The sequence below is a fragment of the Carlito syrichta genome, unplaced genomic scaffold (genome assembly GCF_000164805.1).
Source record: "Carlito syrichta isolate Samal-C Ts95f unplaced genomic scaffold, Tarsius_syrichta-2.0.1 Scaffold303785, whole genome shotgun sequence".
Taxonomy (NCBI): domain Eukaryota; kingdom Metazoa; phylum Chordata; class Mammalia; order Primates; family Tarsiidae; genus Carlito; species Carlito syrichta.
The window spans coordinates 332,846-351,938 of NW_007247881.1; the positions used below are offsets into that span (position 1 = coordinate 332,846).

Here is a 19,093-nt window from a genome sequence, read left to right on the forward strand (position 1 = left end):
CACCAAATGGAGTTATAAGAAGTTCATAAAGTAGGACATTTACATTCTGCAAATATCAGATCTTGGAACAGTCCAGCTCCCAAAGGCCTTGAAACCACAAGTCACTCTTCATCTAGAGACTAAAGGACCAAGAAAATATCCTTCTCAGTAGAAATAAACTGTGCAGAAAGAAATAGTACTCTCCCTTGAGAGCTGTCTCCTTTAATACACTTTTCAGACATTGTACCCAGGGGTCTTCTCACTTTGATATAAAACCAGAAGTTATGTTGACATCATAGAGCACAGGATCATCCTAGTAAGAAATGTATGTGAAAAACACCTGTAAGAGCAGATAATAAATTGTTAACAGTGGTTCCTTCTGGAGAGGGAGATGGAGTTGGGAGATATGCGAAAAAATGCTCACAATTATTCTATATACTTCTTGAACCAGTGTATGTAGAGATGTTGACAGTACCATTATTGTCATTTGTAGTAACATCTTCAGTTGCAAAGTGAGTGGGCTCACACTGACATGTGAAAGATTTTGAACTTCACCTTTTAATTATGTTCACTATGTGCTAAATACACTGGAGAGGCTGTGATGTTACACCAGACATGGGTCCTGCCCTCAAGTAGAAGTGATGATGCATGAATGCAAATTACTATGACATACAGAATGTAGTTTAATAAAGAGCCTCAGATGAAGTGTTATGATATTTGGAAAGATAATTACTTACTTCTGAATTAAGGAAGGCAGAGCATCATGCAAGAGATGAAAAAATATGAAGAATCTTTATGAAATTATTTTTGTTACTGCCTCAACTTTAGTGTGTTTTCCTGTTTATAAATCTTCCTCCATTAGACTTTCAGTTAAAGGCCAGAAAGCATTTTATGTCTCCTGGAATATACACAGAGCCTTTCACTAGCATCCATCCCATTCATCCATCCATTTGGTGTATTGAGCTTTGTACTTAGGTGTGGGGAAGCATGCAAAGTTGAATAAGTTGTAACATCTACCATTGAGGATGGTAACACAAATATTAATAATCACAGCACAGTTTCATAAGCGCCTTGACAGAAATAATGCATAGGGGTATGGGAACCAAGAGAACCAAAATCAGAGCAAGAGGATGAGAAAGAAGGCTTCCCAAAAGAGATGGTACTTAAGTTCTTTTTGAAGACGGTGGAAAGAGAAGTAGAGTACAAGAGGAATTTTATGTGGAGGCTATAGTATCATCCCTTCAAGAACTATAAATAGGCACTCAAAAATATTTAAATGACCCAAATTATGACCATGATAGTCTAAGGGACTTAATTCGCATCTAAGCATTTCCTTTTTGACATAACAGACATCTTTGAAAATAAATCCAAGGTTGCCCCCTGATTATAAGAAAAGTTGGTTAAGAAATTTATCCTAGAATCAGAAACATTCCCACAAACTCATTTTCTGATCTCTCCCAACAAGGATTTAAGTGCACTGGCTCCTTGAACAAAATAAATGAGTCACCAGTTAATCTCATCTAATTTAGTCAGGGTGGAAATCTGAGGGACTGGCCTCTGGGCTTCCCAAGCTTCTGCCTGGAGAGATGTGTGTCTGCTCTCCCTACCAGCTAGAATGCTTTACTACTTGGTAAACAGGCAGCTCCCTTCCCTTCTTTGCTTAACTACACCCCTTAAAATCAAACATCATTGAGGTAAATTTTGCTTTAATTCTGCTTGCAGCGAAGAAGATATAATGAGCAAATATGAGGTGAATGTGATTCTGTTTTAATCATCCCTTTTCAAAAGGGCTGGCAGATGTAATGTCCACATCAGGCAAGGGCTTATTGCAACTCCTGGAGGCATTCTGCTAAGACAAACAGGCAGCCTAGTCAGAAAACACAAAGAGCAAAAATGAAACAATAATGGCGACCTTTTTCTTTGGCATAAAACTAACCTAATTCTCAGGTACATATTGTGCTTCCCAATAAATGGGTAAGGAAATTGAGGCATCAGTTAAGCAAATTAGCCAAGCTTGTGTGAAAGCTGACATTTGAGTATAGGGTTAATCTGGCTCCAAAACCCATTCTTTCTATTACCCAAAGTTGCCTCTCTCAATAAACCATAGGCTTCTCAAAAATGGAGAAGGCAAGTTGCTGGAAGAACAAAATTATATTTGTTGAGGCCAGAAAAATCAACTATATGATAGAGTAATCCAATCCTGCTCGTTTTACAATATTATGGGAAAATGACTGCTATCTCAGCATAGCAGTTTCATTCTGACACAACACTCCCCCACTGCTCTGGTGACAGAGTCCTGCAGCCCCATGCTGTGTACAGAAAGGCATTTAAACCAGAAGGGCCCTTATTCAGAGGTCATAAAGCAGGAACTCAAAAATGCTCATTAACCATTTAAGACCTGATTTTATGTGTCTTTTCCTTTCCTTGCAAGAAGCCTCACTGACACATTGGTCTTAACATTGTAAATCTTCTATACCATGTATATATAAGGAGCTAGATAAGTAGAGGACACAATGAGAAAGGAATCGACAGTGCCACTAGACTAAAATTCCAGAACCTCGTCGTTGGGGTAGATTGTGCTAGGACTTCTGGAAATTGAGGCTGGAATGTTAATTTCCCCCAAATTTCCAGTTGGTTGTGAGGCATCATACTGAGTAACAATCCCTGCTCTAGAGAGAAGTCCAAGAAGAATCATTCCATCAAGAATTCAACACGGCCAGGCTTGGTGGCTCAGCCTGTAATTCCAGCACTTTGGGAGACTGGCAAGTGGATTGCCTGAGCCCATGGGTTTGAGACCAGCCTGGGCAACGTGGGGAGACCTAGTCTCTACAATAAATAAAAATTAATTAGCCGGGTGTGGTAGCGTGCACCTGAAGTTCTGGTTACTTGGAAGACTGAGGTGGAAGGATCACTGAAGTCCAGCAGGTCAACACTGGGGTGGCAGTGAGCATGCTACTGCACTCCAGTCAGGGCAAGATTGAGATTCCAATGCAAAAAAAAAAAAAAAAAAAACACAAAAAAATCAACACTAGAGATCCCACAGGGTTAGAGAAATATAGGATTCAGATGTTTTTTTAAAAATTCATTAGCCTTTTTTATTTTATTTTTTTAAAGATGTGGGATACAATTCAGGGTTAGGTATACAAATGTTCCTTATGCAGTTACCCTTGTTGATGAGGTGTTCGTCACCTTATTGATGAGGCGTCTTAATGGACAGATTCTACATGGTTTCCCTGGTCTGATCATCATTTTAAAAACCTGGATTTAGGAAGTGATACTTCACACTTACTCCATCATCATCTATTATATGAGGATGAGGGATAAGTGATCACCCAATGCTTGCTAGCAATTAACTCTTTAGGTCATCTCTCTGAATAAGATGGAAATTAAAATTTTACAGCTCAAATCACAGTGACTGCATAGCCAAACCAAATCACTATACTTGAATTCAGATGGCTGAAAAGCTAAATTTGATGGAAAAGGAATACTGTATGTATTTCCACACAAGAAATTTATGCACATGTACCATTCTTGTACCTCTGAAGAGTTGGACTTTCCACTAAGGTTATTTGCTACTTTCCATATTCTAAAGGCAGTGGCTGCCCTCCAGATTTCTTCTGAGCTTTGGGCAACCTTCTATTTTATTTGCTGATCTTGCTATATTTCTGGTAAAGCTAAGAGAAGAAACTATTCTCTAAGAAAGAAGAGCCCATGCCCCTTCTGTGTCACTGATAGTAAAGTGTTGATTTAATTAAAATAAACACAGACAAGAGGAGTGAGAGCGTAATAAAGTGGTTCTTTGCAAGCACGAAGAGATAGAAAAACAAGTTCTAAGATTCTGTGAACTGGAAGTGTGACTCTGGTTTGCTATAACCTCAGCTGTTAAAAGGGAAATACCCTATCTCTTCTTCACTATTTAGTTACTGGATTGGGGTTTTTAAACAAACTGTTCTCATTAAAATCAGGTGAGTTTTTTAGAAACAGGTAGCTCAACTTCTCAAAACAAAAATAATGAAATGTAAGCTGAAAACATCAAGAAAGCAAAACAAGCAAATATGCTGACCTCAAACATAAACAGTATTTTTTTAATTTAAAAAATATGAAATGAGTTGGTTTTTTTTGCTTGTAACTTGAAGTTTTTGCACTTTAGGTCTCACGTCCCAAGTAAGAATCCAAGCCCATAAACATGTCTAATCTATGGCGACGAATGATATTTTACAGAGTGAAAATGAACATAAATAATTTTCAGAAAGCTGGGGTTTTTTGGTTTTATTTAAACTAAACTTCATTCTATTTCCTGACATACAAACTACTGATATGTTAAATAATGTTGTAACTGCAACCTAGTTCCATGACAGAATTGCTTTCATCTCAAATCTTGAAAGTTCTGCCACATAAACGTTTTAGTGAGGTCAAGGTGGATACATATTGTGAATCTTTAACTGATTTTCAAAAGGATGCACCACAGGTTCACACTTCCACATCTACATAGCTTTATTAACAAGTAAAATACATGCCAGCGTGTTTTTTATATGGGCAAGGACATTCCTATAATAATGAATGGCACATTATCATCTAATAGTTGAACTTTATCAAATAATATACTAATACTTCATATGGCTATTTGAAGAATTAAGTGACTAATAAACATTTAAAATGACATTTAACAGCAGTTTAAAAATATAAAAGCCATATATTGTTTACTATTAGCTGGAATCATTCAAATACAACTTCCATTTAAAAAAAAAAAAGATACTATTCTTCTTCTATAGGCCAAACAAATGGTTAGAAAAAGCTGTGATAACAATAACTGGTTGCTGCCCTTACTCCAGTTCCACCTCTCAAAGGGCAGCAGGGCTAAGGTAGTCACTTTTCAGTACAGTATACGATTATACACGCGGTGATCATATAACTTATCCTCCAAATTAGGAAACTTTTGAGAGTCAGAGGAGGCACTATTTAGTTAAGCTAGGAAAACAGGAATAACCAAAACTGTTCTGAGTCAACTTGGGATACATGTTATATTCATTAAGTACAGTATCACATTCACTATCATTATTTTTTATGCTTTTTTAAACAATACATGCCAGTCAAAAAACACAAAATTTTCTCTAGTTAGATATTCTGGACTGACTGCTCTTTTCCTGTTATAAGAGGTTTTTACTGGAAAGATTAGTGATTATTCTTTTAACAGGTAAAAATCTACGGACAACTTCAAAGGCATGTCTCAAATGGGATAAATATCCCTAGAGGCTAGAGATTAGTATTTTTAATCTATTAAGCAGGGATTTTCATTTTGACTGAATATAGTGGGATTTGTATTTTAATTTTAAATGTCTAAACTCTATCTTGAATTCATTATATAGAAAAATGTATCTTTGCCTTAAAATTCAGCTTATTGCATAAATACATACAGTGGATTATCCTGGCCATAACTAGCTTATTCAAGCACAATAGAAATAATTTAAGAAATTTTTGCATGAACTTCCAAGTCCCAGTTCACATTCATTCAAAAATGTTTGGACACCCTAACAAGAATTTTGATTTTCAATCTTTAAGGCAAGATTCAAGGATGATTAAGTGTCCCCCAAACACAACAGCAGCTATTCAAGCTCACAGGAAATGAAAGGATGTATGTAGGATTTGATAAATCTGGATGAGAATGTTTCTGAAAATAACATTCTGATTCCCCTGCCTTGTATGATGAGATTTAAGGCTACCATTGAATTATACTAATTATAGAGAACTAAGTATTATGTACACTTGAACGCTATAGATTTGGGGGAAAAAATCAAAACAAAAGGTGAAGTTTTGATTTTGGATCAAAAGTAACATATCCATATTCAGAAACCAAGTATATATACCATAAAAACCAAAATGAAATTTTAATAAATTGATGTTTGATAGCTGAGCTTCCTAGTATTTTAAAATTACCATGTATCAAAGCAATTAAGCTTTAAGAAATTAATCATTTAAAATTATTAAAAGAACAAAGCATAGATATATAAGAAATTAATATGAGATAGAGAAGAGATACAGCATGAGTTTGCAGGTTATCAGTACATTCTAATTTTAATTAATTTCCAAATTAGACAACTAAATTATATATTGTTTACTTTACCCCATGCTATTATTTTACTTAAAGGGGTATAATACAGACACTTTAATCAACAGTAAAAATTCTATGTAGGTAAGTAAACTGAATGAGAGAAAACAAAAAATAGGAGGCTCAATTAGCAAAACAAAACTGTATGTTTTATTTATCAAAGACAATGAAAAAATCAGAAAATACAGAGAAATACAAGAAGTTATAAAGCATAATAAATTTTATTTTTTCAGAAATGGAAAAATGCCCCTGAATAGTCAGATGTACCTTTTAGTAGTAGTGTCTCATAATAAATAAGAAATTAATTTTATATGTTCTATATAGCTGAATTAAATAATTTCTAAGTTTAAAAGATGATATACCATCATTTTTACTGTTGGCACACAAAAGCAAAGATATAACTGAAAAGAAAAACATAAAAAGATTTGCAAGATGCTAAATGTAGTAGGTTAAGAATGTAAATTAGATTACAATTGTAATAATGGTTACACACTCTCACCACACACACACATCCCCCACCCCTATGTTCCATAGACACATTTCCATAACTTGAAAATGGGAATTTTGCATATCTCAATTCAAGATAAGTTTTTTAAAAGTTAAAATCCTATAATCACAAAGCAAGAAGCTATTAATAGCACAAGATTTTATTTGCTAAGCTTTACAAATTAAGCATCTAGAGAAAAAAATTATTAAACTGATATTGAAAGATTTATTGGCTTTTGAGAAGACAAATGCAAATGAAAATTATCTTATTTGGAAAATTAATTTTCAAAAGTATCTTAAATGAAATAAATATAATATCCAATACAATCTCTTCCTGCAAGAATCTCTAAGATGGGCAACCCTAAAAACCAAGCTACTCATTTGAAAAATCTCTAAAACTAGTATGTCCCTTAAAAAATTTTTTTCTTATAAGGGACTTTTGGTATACCCACATTTTCTTGAAATTTGTCCAAAACAAACTTTATCTTTAGCATTTGAGTTTTCTGTATATACTTAGTCCATTTAACTTAAAATTAGAGATATCGAGACACAATTTCTAAGAAAACAATGCAAAAAAGTAATTTATGCATGGTTATTCACAGAAGAGTTTTCCTAAATAATAATGTAAATATGTTCAAAAATCTGGCAAATCCTTTCTAACAATCAGCACTGCAGGTTTCAATAAACTTTATGTATAACAAAAGATGTTTCATATGTAGAATTACTCAATGAATCTAACATTTGACATGGTTAATAATTTCATTTTTATTATACTAAATGTCAGGTCAGAAGTCAATGGCATTTACATAATGGAAGACTGTTTATCATTCAACTCTTTCAGTCATATCAAACACTTATTAACCAAATGTGACTGGACTTTACTGCTGTAACTTTACGGTTTCTTTCAAGTATATGCAAATCTTTTAAATGGGCACATATATAAGTGCAAAACAAATGAAATATAGATATTCAATGAACAGAAATAGCTTTTAAGTATAAACCACCCTTCCATTTAATTCTGAAGCTCTATCTTTTCTTCACTAACTTGTCTTGTTATTAGTAGTCTTCTATCCTATTAAAGTCGTAGGTTTACAGATGATCTGGAAATTTCACATTGGTATAAGAAAGGAATGTCAGCTTGATGGAGTCTATGGACAAAGAAAGAATTAGTCTTAAAATGTATAAAATTGCATTTATCTAAATAATAGTAGAATGAAAACTCATTTATAGCAGAACTACATCAAGTATACAATGTTCCTTTGATAAAGATAACATAAGTAATATATCAGAATATATTCTCAAGTGTAAAGCTTCTGTAGGAGACTTCATCCAGAAAATATTTACATTACATTTTAATCTCTTCAAAATGCATAAAGTTAATAACACTACTCACAGAATACCATTCAAATTAGTAAAATAATTAATAAAATTACTTTGCTTTTTACCTTATTGTTAAAACAAACTCTTAATGCCAGTGTTTGCAAAGATATTTTACTTGTTAAAAAAAAAAGTAACATCTTCAGTGGGTAGTCTTTAATGGAACACTTAAAAGAATACTTCAGTATGAATCAGAAACACAACTGTATTCATTGTACTCTCCAGCAGAAATAAGTAAATTATATAAACTAATTTTAACTCCTATAAGTTATAAACAAAATTTAAGCAACCAAATCACAAACCAAAAAGCATTGTTTTAATAAAAAAGAATACTCAATTGCAGTAAAATTGAACGACTTTGTCCGTGTAGTCCTGCATTCAGAAGTTAAGCACTAGAGGCCATTTTGCTTATGGAGTTCAAATAATTTAAAAATTTAAATTATTTATACGCATGAAGTATATGGTACTTGCTTTAAAAAAACAGAATAGAGTATAAAGTTATGAGATATCTTTATGTGAAGATACACCTGGCTGTACAATAAATAAATGCTATTACTAGATACACAGCCTCCAGAAAGTCACTGGATAACCAATAAAACAACCTCTGATCATTTTTTCATATTTCTATTTATTCAAGTTGTAACCTTCATTGTTGACACAAACTGACATACAATAAGAAAACAATAAGAAGAGCTCCTATTTTCTTAACATTTTAATCCCTTGAACCAGATTGTTAAAACAACTACATGATAACTTGTTTTTTAATCACAAGGTTTTTTTTCTCCCACTAGATATCTACGTGGATTTCACATTGTTGTATACAAAATGCCCATTCCTTCTGTGTAAGTACTTTATCATATTTTGTTTGTCAAGCCTTCAAGTTTTGTGCTGGTGGTTAGTTTGTACACATCCTGTGGTTTATCTTTAATGAGAAGTTTACAAAGTCAGACTTTTAAAACAATTTTTTAAATTCAATTTTTAAAACCTAAAAGTTATCTAAAAATTCTACAACTTACTAAATTTTGAAAAGCAGATTGTTAACAGTATTAACAAATATTAAACATGCCAGCTAAGTAAGTAAAAATCATTAGTACACAACAGGTATTTAGTATGTATCTGGTAAATGTGACTATACAATGGGAATAAACAGAGTTAACAGATTCGAATTTATTACCTCTATAATAAGAAGAAATATCTTGTTCTATGAGCAGCTGCCATACTTTCAGACATGTTTCTGACTTTTAGATAATTCACAAATCCTCTGAAGAAAAGAAGCAGGCCTGAGAAGGTTGAAATAATACAGATATATTAAGTTCTTACACAAAAAGGGGTCATAATAAATTTAAAATAGACAATTATAAACAAGATCTTCTTAGCTTAAGGAATTTAATCTGAAGAATTCCATTCATTCCATAATATAGTTTATACTATAATGACAACTCCATGATGAAATATAATAAAATTTTACTGTCACCAATACTCTATTTATTAAGTCTAGCTATACCAAAATTAAAGCAAATCTAGCTATAAAAATTCAGAATTACATACAAACATGCATTTATTAAGTGATTTCCTTAAATAGCAAAGTTATCTGACACATTTAAACTGATTCAACTAATAGGAATTCCATTTTATACTGATCTAAAACTTTTCAATTAAATGTAACTACTGAGCAAACTAAGACATATTTACTTATATAAAGTAAATATACATGCAGTTGATTAACAACTGTGGGAGAAAAAAATAAGCCTGTGTAGCAATATCAAGTGGCTGTCATCTATGAAATCTGTATTTGTAGATGTGTTTCGTAAATATTTTAAATTATGAGTTCTTATTTTCAAGTAATATTAAAAGATTATAATACAAAGTAAGATAATAGTCAGGAAAGAAGACTTGGACTTGGGAGACAGTTACTCGAGTGGTTTCTTAGATTATACAGGATTTGCCATATACATATTTTTCTTCTTTGTAAAATAATATTTAAAATAACAATCACAGATATCTTTAATAATTAAAAGAAGCAATGCCTGTGAAATGCTTTCAAGTTTCAGATAAAAAATTTTAGATAAAAATAAAAATATTAACATTATTAGTATAAGCCTTTGAAACATTTAATCATACAATTCTTAGGGAGAAATTTATTAACTCCAGTACATTTTTAACCAGGAAATGTGTGTGAGAGGTAGGGCGGGGAAACAAAACAGAAGACATGTACTGTATGTGTGCAACTTTCCTCACCAGGAGGAAAAGAGTCTGTGAATTTTGTATCCCAACTCCAAGACAGCAATCAAAGCACTAAAAACAGAAGCATGTTTAAAATAAATTGGAGAGGAAAGACGGAAGAGATATACAAATGATGACTTAAGCAAGTGGTATAAATTTCAGCTGAATCCAATCCCATCTGTTTCCCATATCCTAACTCCCTCCATTTGGGACTCCCTCTCCCTGAATTCCACCCTCATGCCCTTCTAGATGCTGTTCAAAGATAAGGATACAGCTATCCCAATTTAAAATATTAGTGAAAAATGTAAGACCAATATTATTTGTGAGATCCCTTCCTTTGTCTATGAAGCTGCTGTTTTTAAAATACATTTTGTTCTTGTCAGGCAGCTTCTAAAGAAGCCAATTCATATCTAAAAACCAGTCGCTTAGTGGCTACTGTTTCTCAAAATTCTACAGAGTGCCCAACGTTATTTTCAGTATATGTGAGAGTAACATTTTTATCACTGATTGCATTTTCGCAAATCCCCTTAAATAAATGCTAGATTATGACTCTGAAGTGGAACTGGGATTCCTCTGCATCCTACTCTGTGCCATAGTTATCTTTCCAAGATTCCTCTAAATCCATAAATTGCACACACACACACACACACACACACACACACACACACACACACACACACACACACACCTTTAATATGCTTAAATACTTGCAACTTTATAAATTATTTCACTTTTAGGTAAGAAACTCAATGAAGAACATAGAATCCAAGCAGTCAGAATCCAATTAATATGAAACTGGCTTAACCCCTATTCAAGTCTGATTCCACAACAAAGTCATATTAAAATAATTTTTCTATAATTATTAAAGAAAGACTTTAGTGACCTTAACTGACCACCAAGAATTTGTTTCCCAAAAGATCCTTAAGATCCAATAACATGACTAAATAAAAACTCAAAGAGAAGACTGCCACCTACTGAAATGCTTTTATGTTCTGGTGCAATTCTTTGAGAAATGTGGGCTTTTAAACCTAAGTGGAAACAAAATGTATTCTTCATATCAGCAAATATGTTCAAAATGTGGATTAAAGGAATAATGTGATTTTAAGATTAACTTAATTGTCATAGATCTAAAGTAAAAAATACAAGTATTCAAAAACTGAAAATCCATAAAATTCTATCAATGTTAATAAAAAGACATACCTTGTAAGGAGACAACTCAACAGAAGTACTGTGATCATTAGGCATGAAGCCTTTCCTTATGTCTGACTGATTAATGATTAATTTGGGCACATTTCAAAAGCATAAAGAATATGTCCATGATCCAAAAATAAGGGAATGGATAGAGCAACCAAACTATCCTACTCTCAAATTTCCTAAGATTATTAAAAGAAATTATCCATGTATATTTTCCAAGATAAATGCTAAAGACAAGTTTTTAAATTGTGTTGGAATTTTAAAATTTTGTAGTATTAAATTCTCATTCAACCACTGATTCTTTTTACACTGATAGCCTCTGGATTTTAAATCTAAGAAATCTGAAGTGATAGAATTATCTGAAATGCTAAGTTGATATAAGTGTTTAGATATGAGAATTTTATAATAGAAAAAATTATTTCCATATAAGTTGCAACATAATTTATTTACATCTTACAATTTTCAGAAATATCAAAGTTAAACTAAATGCAAATTATTCAAGCTAAAATGCATTAAGAATAAACTTACCAAGTACAAGAAATATCCACCAAAGCCAATACTGTCCATTGAAATATCCAGTAAAATAATCAGAAAACTATGGAATGAACATAAATATATCAATCATATTTTTATATCTAAATTTGATAATTACAGACTATCTTCAGTTTCAAAATGATTTAGTTCAAGTAATCTTTTAAAAATGCACAAAAGGAAAACAAAAAGTGCCTAATGACATCACTTAGAATTATTTGAGAAAAAATCTCTTATACGATAGCAAATGTATGCAAAATATTTTAAAAACAAAAAACAACTTCAAACTGCATACAAGAAAGAAAAGCAAATGCTATATATCTGAATCACATATTTTTTCATTAAGGAGTTCACGTCAGTCCTTTTTTGATAGTCTCTCAAAGCCACAACTACCATCCCAAACACACTTACAGCAACCCGCTGCTTCAGATATTAACACCAAAAGCCACATTAGTTTAATCTTATCAGATGGGGATGTTCTGTTGACCTCTAAAGAGAAGAGCTTTTGACCTTCTGTACACCCCTACTGTTAATCACTGCCAAAAATACCAGGCGCATAAAGACCCCCAACTCATTAGAGTCTTTTTATTTTCAAATAGATGCTCCAGCATTCAGTTCCCAACAGTGAGCTGAGAACAGCTAAATGAACCTTGAAGTGGCATTTCAACAGTTCTTATTAGTGGCCATGGTAGACAGTTTTATATTCTCGGTGGTGTGGGAATATGAGCAGGCAGATGGAAGGCAGGGTTTGATGATATGGACACAGGTATCCTTTCCTTGATGAGACTCTAGACATCGTACTTCATTAATTTTTAAAGGTTTAAAAAATTCAACTTAGTTTACTTCAGTTACTTTAGATAACTATTCCCTATTATCCTTTAACACCTAAAGATTGTCTCAGATAATTATTTTTTAAAAGTGTTCTTTATAACCTACTCTAAACTACTAGAAATTAGCTTGGTTTGCCTATCCTGTCTCTACTGGTCTGCAAATTGAATGTGATTTAACTAAAAATGATTTTGCTAAATGCAGAATTGCCATCAATTCTGAAATTAATTTAAAGTATTTTCAACTTTATAGGTAATGATCGCCAACTGTTTGTAAGTAACTTCCACGAAAGCTTAAAAATCATATAGCGCTGGCAATAACAAAAAAAATGCTTACAAATTGTAAATAATGTCACCATTTAGAAAGCATATCAACTAAAGATTATGTTTTTTTAAAGCCCTTTAAGTATTTTCTCAGGTAGTATTTTCGATTAATAATTAAACCATGATCTAAATCAGCTTAGAGCTGTAGAAATATCAAAGATTTAAAATTTCTTAATACTATAAAAGATGCAAATCCCATTTACTTCTACAATTTTAAAATATGTACAATGAAGGAAGAACTTCAAAATTATTAAAAAAAAAAATACAGCCTGGACAACAGCAACATGTTGTCTCTACAAAAAATACAAAATTAGCTGGATATAGTGGTACATGTCTGTATTCCCAGTGCTACTCAGGAGGCAGAGGCAGAAGGATTGCCTAAGCCCTGGAGGTCAAGGCTAGATGGTTAACCAGCATTGTGCCACTGCACTCCAACCTGGGCAACAGAGTGAGACCCCGCCTAAAAAAAAAAAAAAAAAAAGGAAAAATACACATTAAGAAGTAGGACTATACTATATGCTACATTTTAATAAAATGATTAATAACTAGAAATAAAAGGTGTTCATATAGGCTTCAGAAGCTATAAGAACAAAAAATTTTTAAAAACCAAAGCAATATATTTTTAACTTTATGTTACCTGTAAGTGGTAGCATAAAGAACAGAGTCATTATTTACCATAAAGCTATTGCTTATTACTTTCTTTCTTTTTTATTTTTGAAATGGAGTCTCACTCTGTTGCCCAGGCTGGAGAGCAGTGGCACACTCAGGGCGGCCCCAGCGTTGACCTGCTGGGCTCTGGCGATCCTTCCGCCTCAGCCTTCTGAGTGGCTGGAACTACAGGCGTGCACTACCACTCCCCACTAATTTTTGATCTAGTGTAGAGATGAGATCTCGCCAACTTGCCTGGGTGGGTCTCGAACCCACAGGCTCAGGCGATCCACTCGTCTCGGCCTCCCAAAGTGCTGGGATTACAGGCTGAGCCACAGAGCCCGGCCACTTATTACTTTCAAGTGAAGAGTATAATTATCTTCATCTTGACATCAAAGAGAAAGATTATTTAAAAAGGATAAAGAAATAAGCTTATAGATTCATTTGAATTACCAAAATGTTTTAAAATGCTAAAATCATAAAGCTGAGCTAAGTTGTTATTTTTTAAAATCAAGTAATCATGTGGATTGACCAATCATGGGCAGGAAAAATCAAATTTTGGAAAGCAAATTAACCAACATTAAGAATGTACCTAACAACAAACATTGGGCACTGCTAAAGGAGGGAGGGACGGAAAGAAGGGGGGCAAGGGACACAAAAGCACCCTCTGGGTACCATGTCCACTACTTGGGGGAGAGGGCTTGTCAGAAGCACAAGCCTTGCCTTCACAGTACACTTATGTAGCAAATCCTCACATGTACCCCGTGATTCTAAAATAAAAATTAAGAATTAAAAAAAAAGACTTCATCTGATTTTATTTTATTAATAAAACACCAGTATTTTATTGTTTACATCCTGTCTGTTTTCAAAAGGTACTCGTTAGTTTTTAATAAAACACATGCATTTTTAAACACATCAAAAGTCTCAGAAGTAATCAGAAGCCTGGGCTAAAGACATGTACACAAAAATCTGAGGTTCATGGCAGCTCAGAAACAAAAAAGAAGGCAAGCAGTATGACTGATAACTTTACTTATTGTCTAATGAAAGGAAAACACCAGGCGTTTAGGAAAAACCCTTTCTCTCAGCATTGAAGTCTTAAGAGGAATGTACTGCTTGGAGCATCATAGTAAAAGTCAAAATACACTATAACAGGCAGTAATGAATTAGGAGAACAAGCAATTAACTGAGGTCAAGATAGATTCAAATTCACATTTAAAACCATGGGACCCTGAGCAAGTTATTGTGTTTTTATTTTTGTTTTTGTTTTTTGAGTCAGAGTCTTACCCTGTCGCCCAGGCTGGAGTACAATGGCACGATCACAGATCACCGCAGCTTCAGCCACTTGGGCTCAAGCGATCCCTGCTCCTCTGCCTCCCGAGTAGCTAGGACTATAGGTGTGTACCACCACATCTAGATAATTTTTTGATTTCTTGTAGAGATGAGGTCTTGCTATTGTTGCCCAGGATTGTCTCAAACTCCTGGCCTCAAACAATCCTCCCATGTCAGGCTCCCAAAGTGCTGGGATTAGAGGTCACTGCTCCTGGCCTGGACTCTTTTTATTCTTAGTTTCTCAACCAATAAAATGGCTGCATCATCCCCAACATCAGAAATACACATAAAGTTAAAAAATTGGATGTTTGTAACAAATTATGGCTAGAATACACTAAGTACTCAATGAATGGCAGCTATTGTCATTTTATACAAAAGGTTTTAAAAATTCCTTGTATCAATCTGATATACTAAGGGTATAACATTAACCTTAGCTCAGTAAAGGTATTGTAAAGGGAAACTAAACGGTCCTGGTGATCAAACTTGTAAGTTTCCTATCTTACCACATTAGCTAGAGTCAATTACTAGATATCCCAACCCCTTCTCAACATGGGGTTCTTATGAGAGAATCAGTCTAATATCCTAAAAGCATAAGTAGCATATAATGCATTAGCCTGTTTCTTATGCATCTAGAATGAAACCAGCAATTTACCAACTTTGGGAGAATTGAGAAAATAGTCCTCAAATCATGTTCTGTGTTCTGTGATTCAGATGAAAAGTCCCATTTGAATAACTGCTTAATTCTATTAGCATCAGAACCTAAGTTGGACTTATCTAGCACCAACACTTGAGGTATTTTTTTTTAGTAAATAACTTCTGCAAGGGCGGGGATTATGTCTTTATCTTTGTATGTTCTGGAACACCTAATAGCTTTATACTCATGATAGAAACCCACTGTACACCTTTTGAAATAAAATTAAAATAAGAAATTGCCAGTTCTTATAATGGTTCAACTTTCAATTATCTTAGAGAAACCAGGCCACAGTTCCCAACCACGAATCAATTAATTAATAAACCAAAACCTTTAATCAGGTCTGAACTAAGACAAGATCTGATAAGATTACTGAAACCCTGGAAGATGTAAAATAAGTTTAAAAGTAATGAAGAAATTCATTGTATCTATCATATTAATACTTTTGTGATAGGTACTTTTAAAATAAATATAATGGTACAGGGGTATTATCAAAGTTTCTGAGCATTTAAGAGAAGCTGACATATTAGACCTGTGATTCTTCTAAAATTTTTAAAAGGGTTTAGCTCATTCAATTAGAAATCAATGTTTAAATGTAGAATTGGTGCATTTCAATTTATTACTTGTGTAATAGCATTTTAAATATATGGGTAATTTTTCAGAAGACTTATTAAAACAAGTCTTTCTTGACCATTCTCCTAGGTCATATCCAAAAAAACCCTCCCAAAAAGCAAAAAATAAAAATAAAAAACAGGAAGAAACATTTATAAAAAGAAGCCAAAAGGGGCCTTCAAGAAGCAAAGGTAAAGAGCTGGGGGAAGATTATGCTAATAATACTAAGGCCTATCAAGTTGTTCAGAAAACTATTTGGGAACCAGAAAAGTTGTTGAGATGGGGGAAAGAACTTATCATTGTCACCCTACACACCATCTTGTAAATGACAAGAAACCGAGAGAAGGTGACATCAGGGAACAACAGGAAAACGAGAAGGAAGGCAAAAAAAAAAACACAAGGGGGAAAAATGAGTTCTGATACCCACTTCATTGGCCTCTACTTCACTTTGAACGCTCCTTGTTTCAAAAGAAAAGTGTGAGAAGATATTTAAGTTCATAATAACTTTACTAAACAAGAAAAATGTTTATGTTTTGGCTGATTTTAGGCATACCTACACTATATCACAATAGTAGTCTCCATAGTATATTGAGCACATATATTTGTGCAGTAACTGAACAGGGTATTTCAATTATATTATTGCCATATTTCATAACGATCCTGCAAGGCAGCTATTATCAGCCTGCTACAATGAAACTAATGCTCAGAACAATTAAGGAACTTAAAGTTAGGACACAGACATAAAAAAGATGAGATTCAAACTTAAACTTTTCAAAGTTCTTTCTACTATACCAACAATCTCTCATATAATAAAATTATAAAACATTCACACCACAGAGATCACTACAGTAATTAAGCATAGATATTAAGAATGAGTCTCAAAGTAACTGAATTCATATGCATAAAATGAACATTTATGAACCACACAGAAAGTGTTATACCTTTCGTTTTAGATATAAAAGAGACACAGGCTATCAAGACACTTACCCGGACAATAAGGATCCATTTGATCAATGAAAGGCCAAATCCACAGATAGCACCATACCTCCCAGCTATGGTGTTGGTGATGCAGAAGGATAAACAAAATCCAAGCCAGTTGAAAATAAATGCCACTAAGAGCAAAAGAAACAGTTCTTTTAAAGACCACAATCTGGAAACAAGCTAACACAGACATAATATTAACACTACTTCATTGCTCAGTGGAAACAACAGTTCCCTTTCTCTTAACTTTATGCTAATTAATCCTTCTTTATAGACTGCAGCTTACCGCCTGAAAATGTATTAGTTATTTACTACACTGTACACCGACAAATGGGTAAGCTTGGTTTCTTGCCAGTTTGGTTAATAAGAATCAACTCATTAAAGCTTATCATCAATGGGTGAAACTGCATTTTTTAAAAATTTAATTTAATTTAATTTTTATTTTTTTGAGTTGGAGTCTCACTCTATCGCCCAACTGCAGTGCAGTGGCATGCTCCTGGCCACCGCACCCTCGACCTGCTGGGTTCCAGCAATCCTTCCGCCTCAGCCTTCCAAGTAGCCGGAACTACAGGTGCATGCTACCACGCCCAACTAATTTTTGATTTATTGAAGAGATGAGCTCTTGCCAAGTTACCCGGGCGGGTCTCAAACACGCCAGCTCCGGCAATCCACTCACCTCGGCCTCCCAAAGTGCTGGGATTACAGGCTGAGCCACCGAGCCTGGCCGAAACTGCATTTTTAAACCAGTTAAAAACCAGATGACAATGTAGCTCTCATGTGGTTCCATTCAAGAAGTCCAGCCTTAGCAGTCAGCCAACAATACTGGCTTTTTAAAAAAAGATAAAACAAAATAAACTTCAATACTTCACAAATATTTTATGGATTTCTTAAGGTATAGTCATAATTCTTAGAATTTCCTTTCTGGATTCACTTATAATATGTAACTCATCTAAAAAGCTATAAAAAACTCAGCTTTCCATGGACAGAGCCAGTCATTGTTGTATTGTTTTTCAGTACATGTAGTATCCAGATAACCCCGTTAAGTATTTTAACTTGTTTGACTTGTATATGGTTGGTGGGCAAAAGAATTTACTGAATAAAGATGTCCAATATCATAATTATTAGAGAAATGAAAATTAAAACCACAATGGCATACCACCACACATCTATTAGAATGTCTAAAATAAAATTTTTTAAAAACTGTCAATACCAAATGCTGGTAAGAAGGTCGAGCAACAGGACTCTCATTCTTGGCTGGTGGGAATGCAAAATGGTACAGCCAGCCACTTTGGCAATTTCTTACATATCCAAAGTCACATTTCAAAACACTCTTTTAATTTTTTTTAAAGTTACAGATAATTTATCCTTCATTTCCCTCAAGTCTAAAATGAGAATAACGCAGGCGACTGTTACCATGGCATGCTGATGTGAAGATGGTACAAATGGCTAAATCTTAGAAGTTTTCTAAACAGAGCCAAACAGAGCCCACTACATTTTAAATCACTAGTTTAAGGTCATTCCCATAGACTGTCAATACCAATAGTCCAGTGAATCTAATCTTAATTTCTTGTGTTTGATTACAAATAACAGAATTCTACTCCATTAGCTTAGAAAATTTCTTAAAAATAGTATCAGAAATATGCAGGTTAGGCTTGTGTATGAGATACTTGTGATAACAGTTTAAAGGATTTTGAGCAGCAAAAACATTATCAGGGGATACAAACACTTCATTTTTTTACATTTTCTGAAGAAGAACACACAATTATTTCAGTAATTTTACATGTA

At 33.6% G+C, this 19,093-nt stretch overlaps 1 protein-coding gene across 3 annotated transcripts in view; it reads right to left on the bottom strand.

The window, feature by feature from the left end:
- Positions 1–4,448: 4,448 nt before the first annotated feature.
- NDFIP2 (Nedd4 family interacting protein 2) overlaps positions 4,449–19,093 on the bottom strand; it is a 76,413-nt gene continuing 61,768 nt past the window's right edge. For 2 of the 3 annotated variants that reach the window (XM_021712959.1, XM_008059185.1), the window contains exons 5-8: positions 17,315–17,439; positions 11,894–11,960; positions 9,123–9,228; positions 4,449–7,719 (exon numbers count right to left, since the gene is read on the bottom strand). In XM_021712959.1, coding sequence (XP_021568634.1) covers positions 9,125–9,228; positions 11,894–11,960; positions 17,315–17,439 — 296 coding nt within the window. In that variant the 3' untranslated portion in view covers positions 4,449–7,719; positions 9,123–9,124. The remainder of the gene's footprint in view (positions 7,720–9,122; positions 9,229–11,893; positions 11,961–17,314; positions 17,440–19,093) is intronic. The other variant, XM_021712960.1, reaches the window with a different exon arrangement.